Source organism: Brachyistius frenatus, unplaced genomic scaffold (genome assembly GCF_029030835.1).
Source record: "Brachyistius frenatus isolate BFR_SWC_R1_liver_20210118 unplaced genomic scaffold, ASM2903083v1 Contig_20, whole genome shotgun sequence".
In the NCBI taxonomy this organism is placed as follows: Eukaryota; Metazoa; Chordata; class Actinopteri; family Embiotocidae; genus Brachyistius; species Brachyistius frenatus.
The window spans coordinates 3,329,463-3,351,741 of NW_027210619.1; the positions used below are offsets into that span (position 1 = coordinate 3,329,463).

General features: G+C 42.5%; 3 protein-coding genes across 6 annotated transcripts; 1 reads left to right on the top strand and 2 right to left on the bottom strand.

The window, feature by feature from the left end:
• Positions 1-2,020: 2,020 nt before the first annotated feature.
• l3mbtl1b (L3MBTL histone methyl-lysine binding protein 1b) lies at positions 2,021-13,494 on the bottom strand. 3 transcript variants are annotated; one of them, XM_069696016.1, is made up of 22 exons: positions 13,313-13,494; positions 11,668-11,802; positions 11,290-11,485; positions 10,937-11,165; positions 10,663-10,792; positions 10,428-10,479; positions 10,072-10,166; positions 9,870-9,974; positions 9,634-9,769; positions 9,413-9,504; positions 9,191-9,342; positions 8,832-8,908; positions 8,389-8,474; positions 8,181-8,291; positions 7,971-8,085; positions 7,681-7,780; positions 6,546-6,740; positions 6,339-6,440; positions 6,175-6,239; positions 5,905-6,077; positions 5,534-5,596; positions 2,021-4,088 (listed from the first exon to the last, which is right to left on the bottom strand). In XM_069696016.1, the coding sequence occupies exons 2-22, from the start codon at positions 11,776-11,778 to the stop codon at positions 3,960-3,962; spliced, it is 2,514 nt and encodes an 837-aa protein (XP_069552117.1). In that variant the 5' UTR covers positions 11,779-11,802; positions 13,313-13,494; the 3' UTR covers positions 2,021-3,959. The 3 variants fall into 3 exon arrangements, with proteins under 3 accessions (XP_069552117.1, XP_069552118.1, XP_069552119.1); XM_069696017.1 differs by lacking the exon at positions 13,313-13,494 and adding an exon at positions 12,027-13,028; XM_069696018.1 differs by lacking the exon at positions 11,668-11,802.
• Positions 13,495-14,349: 855 nt separating this feature from the next.
• Positions 14,350-16,844, top strand: LOC138619498 (putative transmembrane protein 244). Of its 2 annotated transcripts, none has more exons than XM_069696022.1 (6): positions 14,350-14,698; positions 15,071-15,156; positions 15,830-15,903; positions 15,997-16,122; positions 16,203-16,247; positions 16,338-16,844. In XM_069696022.1, the coding sequence occupies exons 1-6, from the start codon at positions 14,666-14,668 to the stop codon at positions 16,430-16,432; spliced, it is 459 nt and encodes a 152-aa protein (XP_069552123.1). In that variant the 5' UTR covers positions 14,350-14,665; the 3' UTR covers positions 16,433-16,844. The 2 variants fall into 2 exon arrangements, with proteins under 2 accessions (XP_069552123.1, XP_069552124.1); XM_069696023.1 differs by having other exon boundaries at positions 14,352-14,878.
• Positions 16,845-16,853: 9 nt separating this feature from the next.
• On the bottom strand, positions 16,854-20,499 carry sgk2b (serum/glucocorticoid regulated kinase 2b). Its single transcript, XM_069696019.1, has 12 exons — positions 20,331-20,499; positions 19,914-19,989; positions 19,745-19,814; positions 19,609-19,634; positions 19,177-19,234; positions 18,993-19,076; positions 18,703-18,834; positions 18,323-18,435; positions 17,800-18,019; positions 17,536-17,691; positions 17,361-17,450; positions 16,854-17,271 (listed from the first exon to the last, which is right to left on the bottom strand). Exons 1-12 carry the CDS (start codon positions 20,395-20,397, stop codon positions 17,110-17,112), a joined length of 1,254 nt encoding a protein of 417 aa, XP_069552120.1. The 5' UTR covers positions 20,398-20,499; the 3' UTR covers positions 16,854-17,109.
• Between the last annotated feature and the right edge of the window lie 1,780 nt (positions 20,500-22,279).

Sequence of the window (22,279 nt, forward strand, 5' to 3'; positions counted from 1 at the left end):
AAACCTGTTTAGGGGCCCCTGGGCAGAAAGTGGCAACGAGTCCCCGGTGGCCCCCAATCTCTACCACCCTCTGAATATACACCCTGCCTCCTCCAAGTATCCATTACACCTACAACCAGAACTCCTGTGGTGAAACAATATTTAATATTTGTATCATTCGAATTACGCACAAAGACAAAGCAAACTAATGAAAGTTAAACTAAATTTTTACACAGAGAGTCCCTTCACAACACAAGGTTAAATAGTTTATGGTGCATGACCCACATTAGGTAATATTGTGTTTTAGTGGTGCAAATAACTTTTGTAACATTTGGAATTTGTCCCTCAGGGTCTGGAGCGCTTGAGCAGTTCACTTTGCCTGTTTGGTCCACTTTGTCAGTGGTCGGGTGTCTTGGTGGATAAATGCTATAACGAAAAAAGAAAAAAAAAAAGCACTTTGGTTCAGCTGCTATACTTTAAGATAAGATAAGGTATTCTTAAAGTTAAAATTTCAAAAGTTATCAAAGTTCACATCAAATCTGTCTTTAGTTTATTTAGTATTGCTTGTCGACATAAAGCATACTAACGTGTGCCTGATCTTGGCCACTTTTAGTCATCACAGTTTGTGACATGGGCCGCCACGAGCCATTTGTGTGAGCCATATACAACAAGGTGGTTTTGTGTGATGCTTGCTGCATATGGGTCGGGTGTGGCCCACACAGCATAACCACTAGTTTGTGGGTGAGAATAACGTATGTGGGCCAAATGTGGGCAATAAACAGTGAGACAGTTCTGGGTTTGAGGGGAAGCGCCGACCCGACTGCAACATGCTGCTGATGGCCCTGACATTTTACAGAAAATTGGGGCCAGCTCTGACTGTGCTGATCCAATTTAAAATTTCCATCACAGGTTTGGTTGTCTGTAGCCAATAAGCTCAAAAGTACAACGCAACTTTGACAGTAGTTCAAATGTGATGCTCACTGTCATGTATTCAACTTGTTTTTTGTCTGTAGTCTAATTTGAATAAATAAATGAATGGAAGCTAATGTCTGCATGAACTGAAAAGTTCAAAAACTTGGAAAACTTAAGGTGCAGCCTCTCAGCCGACATGTTAACAGATTGATCTTCAAGACTGCAACACAGGTGGGCGCTTTGGAAAAAGCTTTGAACTAGAGATGTCAGATAATGGACTGAAAACTGCAATACATACATTTAAAATGTAGTGAAGTACAAAGTAACTCCTTTTGACTCTTGACGCTTAGTCAACATCAAATTTTTTAATTTATCTTTTGTGGTTAGAATGAAAATAGACTCGGCTTACTTATACAAAGAGTTGTGATTCCTACTTTAATATGTGGCATGATTTTTGACAGTTATTAGCAAGTAATTTGTTTCAGCATCAATTAAGCTGACATGTTTTTCTAGCATGCTGTGGCTCAATCAAAGAGTAAGAAGGGAAATCCGGTGGACGTTTTTATCCGCAGACTGATTGGCAAGGAGGTCTTTGTAATTGGTTTATTCATTACAGCTACTAAATGTAAGGCTATCAAGAGTTTGAGCAGAAGAGCTTAACCTGAACTGAAGAGTTTAGCCAAGAGCAGCTTCATCCTCACTCACAATCAAAGTCGCTGGTTTAATGTCTCCCTTCAGGTAGATGGACTATCATTGCTGGCTGCGTCGATCTCTCATTGGCTGAGAAAGGGTCTGGTGGATGTTCCTCACGTCCTGTTGGCTACTAACTTCCACAGTGTGCTGCAGCTGGGCCTGCTACCATCCTCTGGCCTGCTGTCTCTTCTGGTACTGAGAGACTGACGAGATTATCCAATGATGATGAGCATTAGTGTGAATGTTCATTGAAGTTTAGTAACCGGTAACGATTGTGCTCCAGAATAATGTTGAAGCCAGAAACTGTCAAACTGTATAAATGACCAAATAGATACACTCTCCTCAAGATTTATCTAAGCACATTTCACAAGTATGACTAAGTGTGTCTGTGTGTGTACGTGTGGTAAAATGGCTGAGGTCAAACGAGGACGGCAAGCAGTGTGCATCTCATTTATTTTCACCCATTCACACATTCCATCAGACAGCCACAGCTACCTCAAGAGCCAGAACAGCGTACCATTACCCCGTAATTTACAATACATAAATAAAAGCTGTTTGCTTATAAACAGTTGCTGATGTACACATTCCAACCTGCTGAAGTACACGCAGATTTGCAAAGACACTGACAAATGTTTTTGTTTTTTTTCTTCTTCTTCTTCTTCTTTCTCAAAATCTATGAATTGAGGCTCTTTTTTTTTTCTCAGTTCACTGCCACAATGTCCTTCCTTGTAGACAGATGTCAAGCCTTTGCATAACCAAGCAGGAGTAAACTCTGGTAGGTAGCTGTATAATATTTACACTGTGGATGACAGAAGTTATCGGAGCCAAAAACAAGATGATCAATATCGACGAAACAACTGAAAGCTGTTGTTTGACATTCATATTCATGGGGCGTTCCCAAGAGAAGCGGAGAGAGAAGAGCAGAGCTGGTTCATTGTCTTGTTGGATCTTGATTTAACACAGTTAGCCCTTAGCCCTGCATGTCACACAACAATCCTCCAATCAGAGAAGCAGCAACACACACGGGATGGGAGGAAATTACACCCTCATTTCCCAAACATACTCAAGTCACACACACACACACACACACACACACACACACACACACACACACACACACACACACACACACACACACACAAACACAAACATACAGAGTTTTAACCATCCCCCATTCAATCTCAGCTCCAGCCAACTCCAAATTAACCAAATTTGGCCCACTTTCTCCATCTGCAGGAGAAAAGCTGAACTATGTAGTGCTTCTACTCCACCGAGTTTCACATTTAAAAAAAAAAAACTCTCACCGCCTCACGATTGTATTTTGCAGCTTTAAAGGCGCAGTGTGTAAGATTGAGGAGGTTCTACTGGCAGAACTGACATTTAATATTAATAATTAGGTTTTCATTCGTGGATAATCACCTGAAACTAAGAATTAACATACCAAGTTGTGTTTTCATTACCTTACAATGAACACCTTCATGTCTACACAAGTAGCGGGTATCAAAACCCTATTTTGACCTCGCATGCGTGCCGCAGCATTATTGGTCAAGGCTAGGAGAATATCAGAGTAAGCCAATCAGATGCCTGTTTGTCAAAAAAAAAAAAAAATCATGCTTAGAACAAATCGGGTTGACATCATGCATCGATCGGGCAGTGACAGAGGGTCCTCTTTCATGAGGTGCGCCATGTTGCACCGCCATGCTCTCTATCATAGCCCAGAAGGGACAAGCCAAACACGGGCTCCAGATGGGGCCTTTTGTGAGTTTCACAGCCCCCGTAGATTTTCTTCCAGACTTGGAAGCAGATGGTGAAATGAGGGGTGTTCTGTTGATTGCAATTTGCAACCCCACCACTAGATACACCTAAATCCTGCACACTGCTCCTTACAAAATTTAAAGTCTATTCCCAAGTAAATAGCAACACAAACACATTTGTTCCGTCCGCTCTGAGTGCAAGCAACATTTCATAACATTTCAGATAAAATGAGAAATACAACAGAATTGTGACGTTAAATCCAACTCATCGACTGCAAGATGTTAAGAAAGCCTTGAAGGTGCCCGTCGTTCATTTTTCTTTTTTAAATTATTCTGTAAACAAACACGATATAAGTCAAGGAATCCTCATGGTATCATGAAAAACTCTCCCTCAGGTCGACCACTTCTGTTCATCGTTGGAGAGAGGAGGCAGAGGGAGGAAAGATGGACGTTTCTGAGATGATGGCTCCCACTTGTTTCTCTTGTGTAGCTGCACCGTCGCAGAGCTCAACAAATTAAACTTGTTCTTTTCTGAAATTTATTAGTGTCTTTAGTTAAGTGTTGATGGTGGTGGAGCTGAAGGGCCTGTGACGAAGAAGCAAGTCCTCACGGAGTCAGGTCTTACTCTTCGTCGGCGTTCTTCAACATGAGGATGGAGTTGTAGATCTTCAGAGCGGGTCCCAGCTTGATTGACAGGATCTTAACGATGTCTGCTTGGGTGAGTAACAGGAAGGCCTCGCCATCTATTTGCTAAAGAGAAAATACCTTTGTTTTAAAGACAAGTAGAGATTCTGAAAAACTGAGATTACTTTAAGTACAGCTTCTTTTAACTAACAATCTTCTACACCAGCAATAAAAAAAAACTATTTCTGAGTGAAGGGCAGTAGAAACAGGTTGTAAAAACAACAATGACGTGTCATCTTCTAAACTAAAATGACAAACTTGTTCACAAACTCTTTATTATGTTCTCATCTAGCAGATATGAATAAATATTAGCATTCACTTGGAGTTTCTGGCCACATGATGAATTAAGTGCATCGTTCACTGTCTGTAAACTGTTAACCAACTCTTGAGGGAAATACTCGGCTGTTCACCAGCTTGTCTCTAACTGTGCATGCCCCCTTTAAAAACATTGTTTAATTAAATCCATAAGAAAAAGATTAAACTTTTTTTTGTGGATGATTGGATTTCTATTGATTTTATAATGAAACGAAAACCCACTGAACTTTATGTATTGGCTGCACCTCTCAGGCTTTCATGAATTTCAGTATAACTAAAACTCTGTGAAACGTCATTCAGGGCTTATCTGCAGTAGATTAACCTGCAACATGTAATGAATAGTTTGTACCGTGTATCTACAAATAATTGCATATTATGAGACATAAGAAATGTTTCGGTGGAACTGAAATTGATTCCTAAAATGTCTTTAAAAAACAAAAAAAACAAAAAAAAACATTCCTTAATTATGTGAAAATGTATGCAGGTTTTATGAAAATGCCTGAAATGGCATAAAATTAAGCCCAGTTGCAAAACAGACATAAAAACAACTTATCTGAGAAGTCTGCACCCTGTGACTGATATAAAAAAAATATAATTTAACGTGCAGATATTTCAAGTCGACACACAGATGGCAGGAAAACGTAAATATTCAATTGATTAAGTCTATGCTTATTTATTGCTGCCATCTGTGCGTATTGGGGTCTCGTACAATTTTTCACCCGTGCGATGCACACGAGGAAGACCGTGTGTGTTTTCTTCACGATTTCTCAAATGCAAAACACGAGCCTCTCACTCGTTGCCTTCACAGGAAACGAGTGAGAGTTTTCTGACGAATCACTGACGAACAAGACTAATCAGTGAGACCTCTTTAGTATCAGTAGGGGAACACAGAGTCATGCTCATGTTTGATTTTCCAAACAAGGAGGATGCATTGGTAAATTTAACTGGTTGAACCCTGGTCGGTTAAGTAGTGCTTAAAATCATTAGTTGATTAATCAGTAATTTAAAAGACTCAGTGTTTCCAATCTTGACAGCTAGAACACATCAACATTGTAAAAGATAAAGCATGAAAAACAACCCTAATAAATAACCTAAAAAAACAAAAACTGAAAACTGTTATTGGTTGAGGCCCTGTGTCTTCAGACTTGCTGTGTTTGTCAGTCAATTGAAGTCAAGTTCAGCAGTGACGTGCTTACCTCTGTTTTAAACGTAGCAGCATGTTCTTTACATCCTGGGAGTCCTTTAACAAAGCTGGCCACCTGATTAACAACGAGAAACAACACACAGCAATCAGCTACGGACACTCAGTCAAACACAGCACGTCCATCAATAAATGTTGATCTACTGATCAAAGTGCTCTGCATGCCCCTATTGACTGCCAGGTGTTAACCTGACAGGAAGAAAGAAGGCACCAGTTCACCGTAACGACCAGACAAGCTCCCCTTGAATATTCATGCACAGTTGCAGTTTCCCTGAACAACAAGTTGCCTTCATGTTAGATTAGTGAATGAGGAGTATGTCTGCTTTTCATGTGTTGACACAGGGGGAGTGTGTAAGCATGTCCGACCTCCTCGGCGCTCCAAGTGGCCACTCTCTTGGCAGTCAGCCCCAGGACCTCGGGCAGCAGCTGGCAGTGTTTGTCCCAGCAGAGAGCCACCCGATGGGGAGGAGAGGCAGAGATGCCGGGGGAGAACACAGACTCGTGGAGGGCCTGCTGGAGAGAGATGGCGTCTGGAGAGGCTGAGGAGTAGGGGGGGGGGAAGAGGGACATGGTAGTGAGTGGGATGAAGGTGTGACGTGCAGGCTTCATATCACCATTTTACACTTTCCCACTCACCTTTACTGTCACCAATCTCCTCTTTGACATAGTGCATTTTCAGGTATTTGGGAACTGGAGCGGTCCTGAAAGAAATAACAATGTACAAGTCAGAAATTACTCTCTGACACAAACATCCTCACCATTGAACTTCAGCACAGCTGAGTATCATGAGTGACAGCCACCTTTTAGGCCTCGTTCCATTGTGGATTTGCTCACTGGCTCCACCCAGTGGCTCCGGCTGGCTGTTACGTCCTGAGCACTCAGCTTCCCCTGTCACCGGTTTCCTAGCAACACAGATAACCTTCACTCGGGTGCGAATGACTACATAGAGTTACATGAAAAACCCTGTTAGGAGTGTTAGTGTGGTCATGTTGTTTTTGTGGACTGACTTGTTCTGGGGGTCCTCGGCTCCTTCAGGCTGCTCTGGCGTCGAGGAGGACTGTGTTGTAATGTTGGCGTGAGGGTCGGGGCGTCGCCCCCGAGGATGAGGTCCACTGAGGGTGATGGGTCGCTCTCCGCTGAGACGGTCCGGCAGCAAACCCTCCTTGTTGAGATTAATCTCTGAGTAGGGGCAGCTCACCTGACTAAGCACACAGAGACACACTAACGTTACTCGGACCTAAAACAGGTAGCCCTTTAAAACCTTGAATAATTCACTTTTTACTTCTGGTATTATACAATTAAACAGCATATAACAAATAGGAAGGAAAGGCCACTAATATCACCTTGACTCCCACACACAGAGACAAACAACACGTTTAGACTGCTGGAAGCCCACACAAGCACAGTAATAATGACATTTGAGAACATTCAGACTTTATTTATTGCACACACAATTACTGAGCTTTCATAAAATAAAACTACACTACAATGAGCTCAAAAATGAAAACTGAAAGATCGGGAGTGATAGGATGCCCAAGAAATTGAGAATTAAATAAAACCTAGGGATGTGTCAGGATTTCTACATTTTAGTATTGTCATTAAACAAAATCAGTTTATGCACCTATTGTCTCAAATACTACTGTCAGAATGTGACAGTAATGCACCCAAGAGCTGATAACCACCATTAAACAACAAAAGAAGAGGAAGAAGAAAATGCTGCTAACTGTTGCCAGTAAAATGTCTGTGCTGTGTGTAATTAGATACAACAGTCTTCAAATAAAAGTCGAATAGTTCCCAGTGAAAAGTTGCATTTTTGCTTAAAAAAAATGCCCATCCCTAATGATTTTGTTTTTGTTTTTATTAGATTTGATAGAAATCAAATGTAAAGGTCGAGCATTTAAGGATGGAAATGTATTTCTAAAACAGGACTAAAAGGTAACAGCAGCAAGAGCTAAAATGAATTCAGAATAGGCATTGCATGGAAATAAAAAGATGACATATATTCACAGAGGAAAACAGCAAGGGAAATCTAGAAATCTAGATGCCATATGAAATAAAAATGGAGAAGTAATATGTAACAGAGGAGGAACAAAAGAAAACAGAGCGACTCTGAAAGCATAAACCTGAGTATGTGCCACTAACCTGTAGTGAGTCCCATGGCGAGGCCCCCTGATGTGCCCAACCCCGTTGCACCCTGGGGTAGGACACCCCTGTCCTGGGGCAGCCGATATATCACTGGAGCCTGAAATATACCCACACAGACACATGAGGGAGTGTTAATAAAACTATGCAAACAACTGACAGACCCGTTTGATTTCATCATATATTCATCCCAACACCACATCCACAAGTTAAGTCTGCTCACTCGTCTGTTGAAAACCAGGCAGGACAGAAAGGGACAGTGTGTGAGAGAGTCAAAAAGTGTGTCTCACCGTTGGGGTACTGTAGTGGGTGTCCAGTTTTCTGACACCACCCTACAGGGTGTAGATCTGGGTAGTCGGTCTCCACAAAGTAGTCATACTCTGAGCTCCAGCCATCAAAGTGGATCTAGAAGAGAAGATGGAGAGGGAAAACAGTAAAATTAAGCACAAGCTGAGCACAGAACAAGTTCAAATGCATCTCGACGAAGAGATGTCCTGCACCTTCAGTCGGTGGTCCTCTGTGTCCACTATAGTGGCAACTCGAATGAGCATGGGGTTCCTCTTATCAACAGCTTCCACTTTCATCCCAATGTGGAAGCCATGTAGAGGTCGCTGCCAACAAACACGAGGAGAAAAAATAATCACATGACCGCATTCAGACTTTTGTAGTACTTCTAGTACTATAAATATTGATGAACTTGAATCATACCATTTTGAAAGCTCGTGCAGGAGCTGCCTGTGTCCCCGTCTCTTCCAGGTATTTCTCCCACGAGAAACTCTTGGGTTCTTTATATTCTAATGAGAGGAAATGAAGACTCATTAGATGCATCAGTCACTGCAGACAGACCATACATGAACACAGCCACCTCTGTGATGTTGTGGATTAACAACAATATGGCTATCCACAGGAAGTGACAGCACGCATTTTACCATTGACGTACTTATGAAATGTATTTTTGTGTTGTTCTTTTTAGATGTGTAGAAGACTTTCAATGGAAAAATACATCTGTGGCACAAGGTAACAATAATTGTAAAAGCTTCATCAGCAAATGTTACAGATTTAATTGCCATTTATCTCTGATAATGTTTGATTTTTACATAAATTGGGTCCACCACTATATTAACCCACATGTGTTTTGATCTGTGTCTTACCAGCCGGAGTGGTCAGAGTGAGCTCAGTCTCTTTACAGTAACCCACCGGATGGATGTACGGACTGCTGGCATCACACCTTCACACAAAAACAGGTAAACGGGCACACAGTAACATCAGCTTGTGATTAACCAGCAAATACTAACAATACAAATGTTTAGACTTTTAGCAACCCTGTAGATACACTATGTACTGTATGTTTGTCCAGACGTTCTGTTCATCCATTTGTGATACTCTTTCCACACTATCTTAAGTCCAAGGGAACAATGTTGACATCGTACCAACCAGTGTGGAATTCACATGGATTTTAGAAATACCTTTCGGTTACGTGCTTTCTATCAGACTTACACCAAGCTCTTACCAGTAATCATACGTGTCATCCCAGTTGTCAAAATGAATGAGCAGGCGGTTGTCGACAACAGCTGCAATTGTTGCTACACAGATCAACAAAGGGTTCTTCCTGTCGACCGCCTCCAGTTTCATCCCCGCTCTGAATCCAGATGGAGTCACCGACTAGAATAAAAGAAACACACAGTCAGACAATGTACAAATCACAGTAATACATAGTGTAGTTAATACTCACTGTGTTGAGGCTTTTGAAAAGGTGTTTTGGGGCCAGTTGACCCCTGCAGTTCTTCACATACATGCTCCAATTAAACTCTCCCTCTTTACAACCTACAACAACACAAACCGTGCCAGGGCCGTTAGGACCAATCTATATTCATGTTCACCCTCTAAATTTATGTTCAATTATAAAATCCTGGATGGGTGGTATTGATTGACTGACAGTGTGTTTGTGACTACCTTTTGGCAACAACAACTTGTGTCCAAACTTCTCACACCAGCCGGCCGGTTTCAGATCCCACGAGTCAGCGTTGGCCCAGAAGTCGTAGCATTCTGGGTAACCGTCAAAGTGGAGCCTCACTCTGTAACCTTGGATCTACGAGGACAAAGGGACGGCGTGCACACGTGACTTCAATTCTTAACTCTAAAAAAGGATCCACGTATATATGGTCACAAACCAACAGTTGCGCTCATACCTCTGCAACAGTAAGCACGCAGAACAAAGACGGGTGAGATGGATCGAGTCCCTCCAGCTTCATTCCCACCTTAAAACTGTTCCTGCTTTGAGGAAATGACTGGTGCTGCAAGACAAATGGACACCACAGCACAGTTTAGGTAAACATAACTATCAGGTTATACCTAACAAAATAAAAGCGGCCGGCATGTAGGGGTGCACACCTCTTTGAACATCTTAACAGGAGCAGCAATGGCCTTCTCCTCCTCGATGTAAGCAGGCCAGCTCCATGCCCGTTTCTTACTGGATGGGGCCGTCACTGAATGTTGAGCAGACAAATATTTACACATTATGTGCTGCAGTTAAGTGTATGATATTCTCAATGACTGGCAATTCATGAGCACCATTCATGTTTTTTTTCCAAGACACAAACCTGAATCTGAAACATAAATGTTGTTTTTAGATTCATTTAAGACCTTTGCAGTCGTGAATTCAAGTAACAATGTAAGAGGATGTTATTAATGGTTACAGTGGGACAAGCTAAATATTTCTCCATCCCTCCTTTTACAGTCTAACATACCCAGTTTAGCCATTTTGGCTCCTCTCCTGCCTTTGGTAGTCTTGGCTTTTTCCTACAAAAGAAAATAACAAGAGCACGTTAATAAGCTGCATCATGAAAACAATTCTTGCCCTTTTCTATGAGAAGACACTGCAAAGCTTGAGTATTTACAGTAGGGTGGACCTAGACACCTGACTGGCCTGTAGCTCTGAAAGGGAACAATACTGGTGACCAACATTAAGAGGATGCTCCTCACCTCTGGTTCCTCTTGGTTGTCTTCCTCCTCATCGCCAGAATCCATGTAGATCTTTCTTTTTTTGCGGACACGTTTGCCAAGCCTCTCACCTTCTACTGCCTGACTCTCCCGTGCTTCCCCTGGAGAAGATCTTAAAAAAAAAAAAAAATTAATTAAAAAAAAAAAGAAGAAGAAGAAGAAAAAAAAAAAGATGTGGTCCATGATGAAACAAGATAGCAAAACAATCTGGAAGGTAACAAAAAGTCACTGAGGAATACCAGGTGTGTGACTTTACCTGCCACTGGAGGGCTGGGCACAGACAGAGCTACAGAATTTCCCCTGCAGGAGAGCATCTCCAGGAACCCGGCCACCACATGCCCGGCACCTTGACGGATCCCCATTTGGGCCCATGTCTGCACTGGAGCCAACTTCAACACTGGGGCCAACCTCCACGCTGGGGCCCTCCACACTGGGGCCCTCCACACTGGGGCCCTCCTCTAACGACAAAAGCACCGGACCAGGAGCTAGAAGACAGAGGAGGAAGACAGGCTGAAACTGATACTGTTCACTGTCCAAAACATGGATACAGTATAAAACTTAAACACTGCAATTATTTATAGTAACAACATTAAACGTGTGCTGTCATACCTTTAGCTTGAGATGATCCTGGCTTACTCTGATTGGCTGGAGCTGTGGCTATGCTGGTCTGTGATTGGCCCTCTGGTGGAGGGGTGGGAGTGTGAGAAGGTGCTGGGTCCAAGGTCTCACAGTTAGACTGTGCCTCCTGCCCTTTGACCTCGGGGTCTGTGACAATCTCAAGAGTCCCAAACTCTGTCATGCGGAACTGAAACACACAGGGAATAAACAGATATGCTCATCAGGGTTTGTCCCAGGAAAATATGAGAAGTGCCACCATGATCCTGATCCATCTAGCCTCAACAGGGAACCCTCATCTTGTTTGTAAAGAAATATTTGCACAATTAAGAAAAAATCCCAGACAGGAACAAAAACAAATCTCTTAAGTACCCTGATATCACTGCCTGGCAGCGTGGCTATACCATCCTTCCAGTCCAGAGCACCCATCATGTCAAACTCAGCTCCCTGGGAGGGGCCATCACTGGGTGGAGTGTCAGTCATTCCAACTCCGCTAATATCCCCAGCCTGCAAACACATAACCGTCACATCAGAGACACCGTCGCACACGCACACAAGAACAATGCTAAAAAAAAAAAAAGTCCAAGTAAAGAGGATCAGTCGACACTTCTGACTATTATTACACCGTTCTTTAGCCTGGTTGTGTTGACTGTACACGACTATCTCAGTGAGGCAGCCCTCCTGCGTGGCTTTATCTACAAAGTGATTCAAATTACAAATGCAGCTTCTACCTGCACTTGTAAACAGCGTTGCGTTGCATCACCGCTAGATGGCGACTGCGTGCTGGCTTGCAGGATCCACCATGCACTTCGATTTCAGACTAAAACAGTCAATAATAATATTGTTTTGCTGGTCAACCAACGGGGAAATACGTGCACAAACGGCCTCATCAGGGCAAACCTTCATTAAGATCATTGACAAACACGAGGAAAGACGTCTCAACTTTAAGTTTACCACACAAGTCCATCTTTTCCTTGTTTTAACAGTATCTCTTAAAACCCAGCGTTTGCCAGGTCGTGAGTGAGTGGGAGGGTAATTTGTTTATCAGTTTTAAGGAGAACACTGTTTTCTGCACCGGCTGGCCAAACTTAAGAGCGTCTTAATCCGTCTAATATTACGATATAACGTTTTAGTCTTGACGCACGTTTAACACTAAATTAAGGAGGCTTTTTTTTTTTGTTTGCGCCGTGGTTATAAATCACGTGAAAAGTAAACAACAGTCAGAGCCGGTGGACGTCGGCGAAGTTTTGACTTTGCACCGAGTACCACCAGTTTTATTCTCGCCATAAATAAAAGTGTACGTAAGAGCGCCCATGATTAGCATTCGTCTTATACAAAATGGCGGAGCATAGGAAGAGGCCACCAACACGTTTAAACTATGTTAATTACTCAAGTTAGCAATTTAAACAAATCGCGCAAAGCCGCTATGTGTCGAACAGAGGCAAACGCTTGCCCTGTAATTTCCTGACGCGGTGTTTTCATTGACTCTGGTTATTTTTCTTCACTTTCCCCTTGTCACGGAATGTCAAGCCCGGGTTGCTAGCTAGCGCTGGACATGAAAGCTAACAGCCAGCTAGCTGGACTCCCGTTCATCTGAACGGTGGAGGAGGCGGAGGAGGTGGAGGAGGGGTGGGTGGGGGGGGCTGCTGCTAGCCGTAGCATTGTGACTGGATGCAGCCAGCTAAGGACAATCTGTAATAAATAAGTTTCCCGGTTAATAACAAGAGGAAAACGCATTTGCAAAACGCCGATATCCCGCAGAATATCCCGCACGGTCGCAGTCACGCCGCGCGACTGTTACGAGCGTCAACATTGTTGCTTCATTTAATTTCTTCAATAGAAACTTGGAAAAAAAAAAAAAAAAACCGATTTATTCTCCCCGTTTTTAAATCAGAGTGAAAATAATGCAAACTAACGCCAATTGGCAAAACGCGGGCCAGTTTTTCCAAATTTTATCTCTATTAACGGCAATAAATTAGTATTAACGGCCGGATTGTTTAGAAATTGTGGAACTCACCTCGTTTCTGTTTTAACTCTTATTTAGAGCTGGATAGAACGATGCGCATGCGCGCAAGATGCGCTGCCCGACAACTTTGGGTCTCGGAAAAGTTCAGAACACTATCGGTGTTCAATACCAGGCCCGCGTTCGTTCACAACACGCCCAGAACTCAGTCCGGAGCCGATACGACACATACTACCCGCCGGACAGGGGCTCGTATTTCCCCTTTGCCCCCCCAAAAACAGCCTCAGAAGTATGTACACCCCCCCCCCCCCACACACACACACACACACACACACCTCCACCCCCCCAAGAAGTCCGAGTGTGTGTCGATGGAGCGCAGGGACCGCAGTGTCTCCATTACCGCTGAGGAGCGGTCGGTTCCCCGGTGGTCAAACTGGCTGTTTACCTCCCCAGTTTTCAACACTGCGATCGATAAATAGTTTTGTGTTGGATGCAGTCCGAGCACAGGCTTTAAACTGTCTCGTTACAGCGGTGCTAACTGTTAGGATTAAATGCGCAGGCCTGTGCAAAATCACCCGAAGTGACATTTTTAAACCCAAAATTAAACCAAACACATCGCTACACCGGTATCGGGACTGGGTTTTTTTCTGCCCTTAAATTCATCTGCGGCTCTGTTGGTTGGTGTGTACGATATCTGTCTCAGTTAATGAAGCGAGGCTGTTTAAATGCACATATTGTGTTTAGCCGACCTTAATCTTAACATATCATCACATTTGATGCACTAAAACAACACTATAGCATTATATTTTGACTGCACGTCTAGCAAAGGCATTTAAATATCGAGTATTCATACATTTCAACGCACTTCTGAGCTACTGTACGCATGTTTTATGGTCTTAATGTGACAGCTGATGCTTTTCGTTTGAAATGGGACTACATGGGTCCTAATTCCTTGTCTGGAGGTTATTTGATTAATTTGAAGTATTTTTTGGGGCACAAACAGTCATATTTATCCAAATAATCAGCAGCTAACCTGCAGTAATCCCTCCCACATTGTGTGGCCGTCTCCTTGCATGATAAGGCTAGAGATGTGGGCTATTTCCCTGAAAACTGGACTCGACCTGAGACACGAAATCTCTTAAATATCCATTAAACTCAACTTGATACGCCGAGTAGCCGCAACACATTGAGAGAAGTAATTTTTTTTTTCCCAGTCAACAAAGGCCGTGCTGATACGAGGGAGTTCAGCCCGAGCTGTGTAAGAAAAGCGGCGGCGCTGCTTCGTGTCTTGTCGCTAGATGGCAGAAGGAGTCCAGTTTGTGGGGGATTATAGCGGTGGATGTCTGTCGTGCAGCCTGCTGCAGCCTGCACTATTTGGGAATATAACATCTAGTGCAAAACCATGAGATGGCATTCAATGGCAAAGCGGTCGACTCGAAGGTAAGAGGATGAGATAATGTGTCATGATTTACTCGACACCCCCGTCTGCTTTAGGCGTCTCTGTGAACTGTCAAGTCAGCGTGGATCGACACTGCGAATGATGTGCTTACTTGGATATGACTGACATGCCGTGTCTGAGGCGATATCCAACAATTCTCACTCATTATAATCCAGCAGCAGGTCAGTTTGCGGCAGATATAGTCTGCCTACTTGCGCATCCCTCCCACTGCAGCCTTTTAGCCTATAACACTGTAGGACTGCACGCTCAGCTTGCAGTTTGCTGTTTTCTCATGTTGCGTTGCGTGGAAAATATGCGGTGTTGACAAATGAGATCATGTAAATAATACCTTCTTCTCTCCCTCCATCCCGCAGACCGTGCTTTTCAACCTGCTGCTGTGTCTGCTTATATTTTACGCTCTTTTCTACATGATTGGGAGTGTGTGCTTCGGTGCCTTCAGGTGAGAGTCCCTCACGCATGCGCACAGGGACATGCAACCAAGCAAGTTAGCGTTGGACAACAATGATCCCTAAGAGCACCAAGTCACTATATGCAAATATATTTGTCGTAAATTAATAAACTGCAAATTTGTTTTCTGAATATGCATCACAAAACACACTATTAGTTCAAACAATACGGTGTTTTAACATTTTACTTGACCTCATCCTGAGGTCACAAATGTAGAGGGTCTGTCAGTAAAAATGGACTTTTAAGAACTTTATTCCTTTAGTTTTTCAGTTATCCTTACATGGAGGAATATTACGAAATAAAAATGTATTTAACATGATAAAAACAACAATGTGTAGTCTGCAGCGTGTTGTACTTGACTGTCATTTGGAGGTAACAGTATGCACAGCGAGCAGCAGGAACAGCTCATAGCCCTGCAGCAAACATTTACCCCGTGCAGTGGGTTAATCTGGCCTCGGATCCACCTTTTTAGGAGTGTTTGACTTGATCCAAAGGATTTAAAAGGAGCTCTGGTGTTTGCACAGGAGAGAGATCTAGTAGGCCAAAATTAAAGTTCTCTTTTATGAATGTTGACATTACTTAACCCACAACCCGTGGCCTCTTGTCAAGACTCATGCAAGCTGAGATACTTTTACACTCAACACTGCTCATTTTTCCTCATTTAGGTTGGAGCACTTTGATGGCCTGATTCCATTCGACTTTAACACCGAACCTACTGAATCCAACTCTAAATACTTGGGTGAGCGCACTTAATACTTCCAACGTGATCAACAATGAGTGTGAACTTTGTACAGATAATGTATTTTCTCACATGCTTTGGTCTCCCTCTCAGTGAACCTGCTGTCCTTGGAGCTCACCTACTTTTGCAGCGGCCTTCTGTTTGCTGCAGTGGTGAGGAGGCGGGTTTGGGACTATGCCCTCACTGTCACACTCCTGCATGTAATGATCACCAGCCTAGGTGAGCAGAAATCTCAATACTGCACACTTAAATGTCCAAATGTGTTGTGTAATGACACCTTTTCTCCCACTATGTTGCAGTAATGTTGGAGTTCCCTATGGTGTGGCAGTGGTGGCTGGCTTTAGGTAAGACAAACATCACTGGCGACTTATCTACAAGTTTACACATTTAACTTTGAGTTCTTTTTATTGCTCCAAATGCTTATTGTTCCGTAGGTAGCGGCTTGTTTCTGATGATTTGCAACGGGCAGCTGATAGCTTACTTCCTGTGCCAGAGTGAGCAGAGCTACGCCTCCTTCAGCATCTACTGACAGCCCGAAAGCAACCCTGTGTCTAAACTGTTCCATAATCAGTCTTATGAAGTGAGGTAGAAAGGATCAGACCAGATGCTCGTGTCCTCAAGACACCCATTAGGATTCTCCATGGTGATGGGATTTTTCTGTTTGTCACTAGACAAAAAAAAAAAGAAAGACTCCTCACCTATCACACATTAAGTCATAGCTGAGTACAATTTGTGTTAAAGTGTTGCCAATAGGCTGGCACCCTGATGTTTTTATGTTAATGCCACAAGGAGATGCTTTCTGTATTTGGCTCTGTCACTATGCGGCATAAAAGCCGTATTTTCAGTACCATTGTAAGCTGTGAAAGTAAAAGCAGAATGGGAATGTTGCAATACACATGGTATATTTTTAAATATAAATGCAAAGTGTTATAAAATAAAAAGGCCTCAGACTCTTTATTGTTCCATGGAATTAATGAGGAAAGTAGTGACCAGCCTATTCCATATCATGAACTGAAATAACAGCAACAATGCTACTTAAAAATAGTCCATAATTTAATTGAATTAAATGCAACTAAATATGCAGCAAATTGCAGTGTTAGTGTAAGAATATTTTCCTCAGGTGCTTAAAAATAGATTTCTATTTAATAATTTATGACATAAAAAATAAATACTGGAAAGAGCATGGTCCCAGAGGGTTTGGGGGGATTATGAAACTGGCTCTGCTGCCTCGTACTCCGCCGGGTTCATGAAGGAGAATCCTGGAAAGGCTTCACCGACCCCGGCTGCCTGGCACCTCCCGTTCACTGAGGCAGGTACGGGTTGCAGCGTGAACTCGGGGTCGATGTAACTGACATCACAAGGACCCGTCTGGAGAGGAGAGAGGAGACAGGAGTACGTATATGTGCAGATAAACTGACAACAACAGTGCTCTGGACTGATTTCTGATTCTCTCATACCACATTCGGGATGAATGGGGGTCTAACTCTTCTGGCCAGGAGCTCTTCCCATTCGATGGAGGCAAAGAAGGGATGTTCCTGGAGCTCCAGCTGGAAACACAACAAAGTTTCCTTGTCTGTGGTTTTGTGTCTTTGTGCTCATCACTGTTTATCTCTCTTTAGTGTCTGCACTCACAATGTCTCGACTCCCCCCTAGGCGTTTGGAGACATCTCTTTCCAATAATCCCTCTAAGAGTGAGCAGGCAGCCTCAGAAACCCTACTGTGGAGCTGCAGAGGAGCGTGAAGGATTTTCTCAAACATCTCTGCTTTGCTACGACTATAAAATGGAGGCTGAGAGAGAGAGAGAGAGAGAGAGAGAGAGCAAGGAGGTGACGTGAGGTGAAGATGCAGAGGAGAAAGGTGAGATGATGGAAAAGATTATTTCACCTTTACACTCACCAGTCCACAAATCATCTCAAAAAGTACTGTGCCGAGTCCCCACCAGTCCACAGCAGGGCTATAGGGCTGGCCTTGTAGCACCTCTGGAGCGAGGTACTCTGGAGTCCCACAGAAGGTATGCATTATACCACCGATGGGTACACCTTCTTTACAAAGCCCAAAATCAGTCAGCATCACATGGCCCTCACTGTCCAGCAGGATGTTCTCTGGTTTCAGATCTCTGCACAGATACACATGGCACAAAAGTGTTGCTTTAGTCTGGTGGTTCCGGCAAAAACTTGCATGAACTTCACTCTGTGTTGTTATTGTTTGTTTCCTCTGGTTTTACATTGCTTTCTTTTACTGGCAATAGTGGATTTCAGGAGCAATCATTCATTGGGATTTCCATGCATGAATAAATTAAACATACGCAGCATGTTTAAATCAAACATGAACAGCTAAAGTGAGAAAGCAGCGAGCCAAGAAAGATTTGGAAGAGTGACTCTGTGGCCAGTCTCAATCTGTATATGTACAGGATGTGCACCTGTAAACGATGTCAAGAGAGTGGAGGTAGCCCAGCGCTGCAGCCATCTCTGCAGCGTAGAAAGCAGCTCTCGGTTCTGGAAAAGACACTTCCCTCTGCAGGTGGTAGAAAAGCTGAGGACGCAGAGATATGCAAAGTGTTCATTAATGACAATGAAATTCAATAAAAGAGCAACAAAAAGGAGAGTTATTTTCCATTTCTAGACAAATAACTACAACAACTGTTTTAATTCTGCTGGTGGATGTTTGTATGCTGGATGTCTTTTTTTTAATTTTTTTATTCCATTTTACTCAATATAAAAGTCACATACTGTTTTGAACTGTGCCAGTATCCCATAGCTTTGCCTCTGATTTCTACCCATCATGCAGTTTTACACACACCTCCCCTCCATTAACGTAGTCCAGAGCAAAGTAGAGCATGGTTGGTGTCTGGAAAGAGAAGTGGAGTCCCACCAGGAATGGATGTTGTAGTCCTTTCAGCAGCACACTCCTCTCAACCATCACATGCCTCTGCTATAGACACAAAACAGATAGATAGATAGATAGATAGATAGATAGATAGATAGATAGATAGATAGATAGATAGATAGATAGATAGATAGATAGATAGATAGATAGATAGATAGATAGATAGATAGACAGACAGACAGACAGACAGACAGACAGACTACCTCTTTCCTCTGGACAATCATCTGTTTCTGCAGTACTTTCACTGCATAGTAGCCTCCTTGTTTTCTGTGTTTTGCCAGTAGCACCTGTAAAAGTTAGATTTTTTTGTTTTTTTTTACATTTAATATCCCAGCATCAAGTTCAGAAGAACAAACACAGCAACTTAGAAGGAGAATAAATTCCCACCTTTCCAAAGCTTCCTCTGCCGATAACCTTGACGTAGTCAAAGTCCGATGGTTTCATCCTGGTTAATAGAACAGTGATTAGAAATAAGATCACTTCATAATAGGCTATGATAATGAGTGCTAGAAGAGAATTAACTTTTGGGTTGCCACGTTGTGATCACCAAATACTTCAGCTTTCTGAGTCTAAGGCCACAGCCTGAACAAACCTTCTGGCCACATAAGTAAGTCTGATTTTTCTTTCTTTTTTAAATTGTGACACCTCATTAATGACTAATAAAGCACTGACCATCATTAGCCATAGAGACATATTATAGCTACTTTTTAAATGTGAAAGCTCAATAGACTTCTACAGAAAGAAAAAAAGTTGCTCAGTAATTTGAAGTAAAACTTCTGTCATGGAATATTTCTGGGTGTCAGGGGGAAAATGACTCACTCTGAGGTTCCTGTGTTCAATGAGCTCTGAGGAAAGAAAAGACAGATGGACAGGATGGTCAGGAGGAGGTCCGATTTAGTTTCATCTCCTGTCAGCACTCAGAAGACAGTTTTAAAAACCTTCCCTCTGAACTCACCAGAGGAGGTCTGCCTTCCTTCTCTCTCCTGAGCTTGCCTGGTTGCAGCAGGATTTTCTGTGCATCCAGGCTTCAATGGGGAAGCCAGACACAGTAACATGTGGGTTTGTTTTATAAGATAAAATATAAAGTAAAAAAGCTTTAAAAATGTTTCTTCTTCCTAACTTACGGTTGGCAGAGTTGCTGACTGGATACAAGTTTGTAAAGGAAGTCACTTAAGCCAACTTTCTTCCCTTTAAGCAGAGCTGTAAGACAGGCAAGGGGGTTAGTCCCTTACATAAGAACACAACAGCTGGATTTAATTACTAGGTGGGTGCCATGACTGATACTTCACTGAGGTTATGAAACTACTGTAATAATTTTGGGGGTTGACAGGTAGCCCATGTCTTGATTTTTTCTTAATGTTTTAATGAGACCATCCTTGCATTAATCATTTTAATATGATATATTCACAGCTTACCTCATTACCCACCACACATTTTGTCTATTAGATTTTAACTTGATCTTTTTCGAGAGTAGCTACTTTAAGTTAACGCTGAAACTTATCCAACCCTGTAACTTAAACCTTTATAACGTTTGTCCTTACCTGACAGAAAAGACACGAGCCCCTTCATTTTGGCGTAGGTCATAGGCCCCTCCTGGGTCACGGTCATCTGGATGAAGCTGACTGGTTTTGTAATTAAAATCGCAGAGGTAAAGGACAAGCAGCGGATGGTACAGGCAGACTGTCCTCAGCAGCAGAGTCGCCCCACTTATCTGCAACTTCCAGTGTCCTGCTGCTCAGTTAAAGAGCGCTCAAGCAGGCGACGCTGAGCGTCAGCGTGGCTGCGTTCAAGTGCCGTCGAAGATGTCAAAACTATAGTATGTACTGACGTAATTAACACCTATGTTTAATTTGTCCATGTCAGCAGTGGTGGAATAAGTATTTAGACCCTTTACAATAAAGTACTCAATTTTAAGTAAGACTGCTACATAAAAAAACGTTCTTAGGTACAAATAGGCTACATAGCCAACATTAACTTTTAGCAGTCTGACTGATATATTATTATATATGACATCAATATATTATTAATGCCTTATCATCAGTGTGCAAGCAGAATGTTACTGTTGTAGCTGCTGTAGGTGAAACCTGAGAAGATTACTAGTAGAGGATAGAAGAAAAAAAAAACTTCTGATACACAAATCTATTTTCAGTTTTTGGGCTTTCCTCTCATCTTTTATTTTTGGTGAGGTATTTGATCATTTGAACATTTATTGAAATCAAACCATGAGAGAAGGGAAAATCACTATTTGGTGAAGCTGTTAACAACTCATACACGTCTGAAATGTGACTTAATGTACTTAATTAAAATACTTGAGTAAATGTAGTTCCACCAATGCAGCATCTGGGAAAGGCATTCTTCCTGCTAGATTAAAGGTAGGTGTTGTTCTAATGTGTGTGGGTGGAGAAAATTTTGACATGGCAAGCCAAGGCAATGTAAAGGTATCTATAGCCTACATATTCCATTGCAATCACATGGGTGTGTTGGGTGTTAAAATGCATACACAAGCACTCAACCGACAGACAAACACATACAGGTGCTTTACAGACTGTAGTTACAGGAGGTTATAGCCCGGGAAGGATAGGACAGGCTGACCGGGCACAGGCCCCTGAGCTGAGTCTAGAGTCTCTGTCTGAAGTGACAGATAACACTTCTTATTAGTTAATCACACAAGAGATGGCAAATAGACTCAAAATGATTCTAAACTACTGAAAAGAGACTTAAACTAAACACAAGATGATTCAAATGTACTCAAAACAGCTTCAAAGAGGCTGAACCAACAGCAAACAAAAGATACAAAATGAGCACAAATACACACAATGAATAAAAAGACAAAAAAATGAACACAAATAAACACAATGACTCAAATAAATACAAATTGATTAAAAAAAGGGAACCAAGAGAGGCACAAAATGTAGTCAGTCCACTGTCTGTCACTATTTTATGTTTTTACAGAGACCAGTGAGCTGCTGGAACGCCAACGCAGCATGATAAACTGTGGAACTGGAGGCTCTCGAGCTGACAGTGTAGAGAGCCTGGTGGCCACCTGGTTAGTGACGTAACCCAACTTCTTTCTTTCTTTCTTTCTTGTGTAAATTCGTGACCATGTTCCAACATCTGTCACCCCGTCTCGTGGCTGTCATGAGAAATTGTTAGGGCCTGTCCACAACTTTGGAGACCCAGGTCTATGCTGGTGATAAACGAACACAGCCCTGTAGGATTTCACACATGTGTAACTGGTCATTCTATGTCAGAGGAGCTCATTCACTTACTGAAGACATTGTGTTGTGTGAAATTTGACATCAACGTGTGATCGAAATAAAGAGAGGACGGGTCTGGCACAGGTGATGTGAACAAATTCTTATGAGGTAAGTAGAAAATCCTTTCATATTGCAAAAGAAAGCAGACAGTTCCACATGATAAAATAAGTCCAAATGTTTACAGTAACCTGAGTTGTTGTCTGAAACTGGAAATGAGCAATAGAGAGGCGTCA

Coding starts and splice junctions, on each gene's coding strand:
- sgk2b (XM_069696019.1), bottom strand. CDS start 20,397: ATGACCGTGACCCAGGAGGGGCCTATGACCTACGCCAAAATGAAGGGG. Junction 17,692..17,799: donor TTGAGATGATTTGTGGACTG/GTGAGTGTAAAG, acceptor TCTCTCTCTCAG/CCTCCATTTTATAGTCGTAG. Junction 17,272..17,360: donor CCCCATTCATCCCGAATGTG/GTATGAGAGAAT, acceptor TCTCCTCTCCAG/ACGGGTCCTTGTGATGTCAG.
- LOC138619498 (XM_069696022.1), top strand. CDS start 14,666: ATGGCATTCAATGGCAAAGCGGTCGACTCGAAG. Junction 16,123..16,202: donor TGTAATGATCACCAGCCTAG/GTGAGCAGAAAT, acceptor ACTATGTTGCAG/TAATGTTGGAGTTCCCTATG. Junction 16,248..16,337: donor GCAGTGGTGGCTGGCTTTAG/GTAAGACAAACA, acceptor ATTGTTCCGTAG/GTAGCGGCTTGTTTCTGATG.
- l3mbtl1b (XM_069696016.1), bottom strand. CDS start 11,778: ATGACTGACACTCCACCCAGTGATGGCCCCTCCCAGGGAGCTGAGTTT. Junction 8,292..8,388: donor CTGCACGAGCTTTCAAAATG/GTATGATTCAAG, acceptor GTTTGTTGGCAG/CGACCTCTACATGGCTTCCA. Junction 6,441..6,545: donor GCCGAGGACCCCCAGAACAA/GTCAGTCCACAA, acceptor CTGTGTTGCTAG/GAAACCGGTGACAGGGGAAG.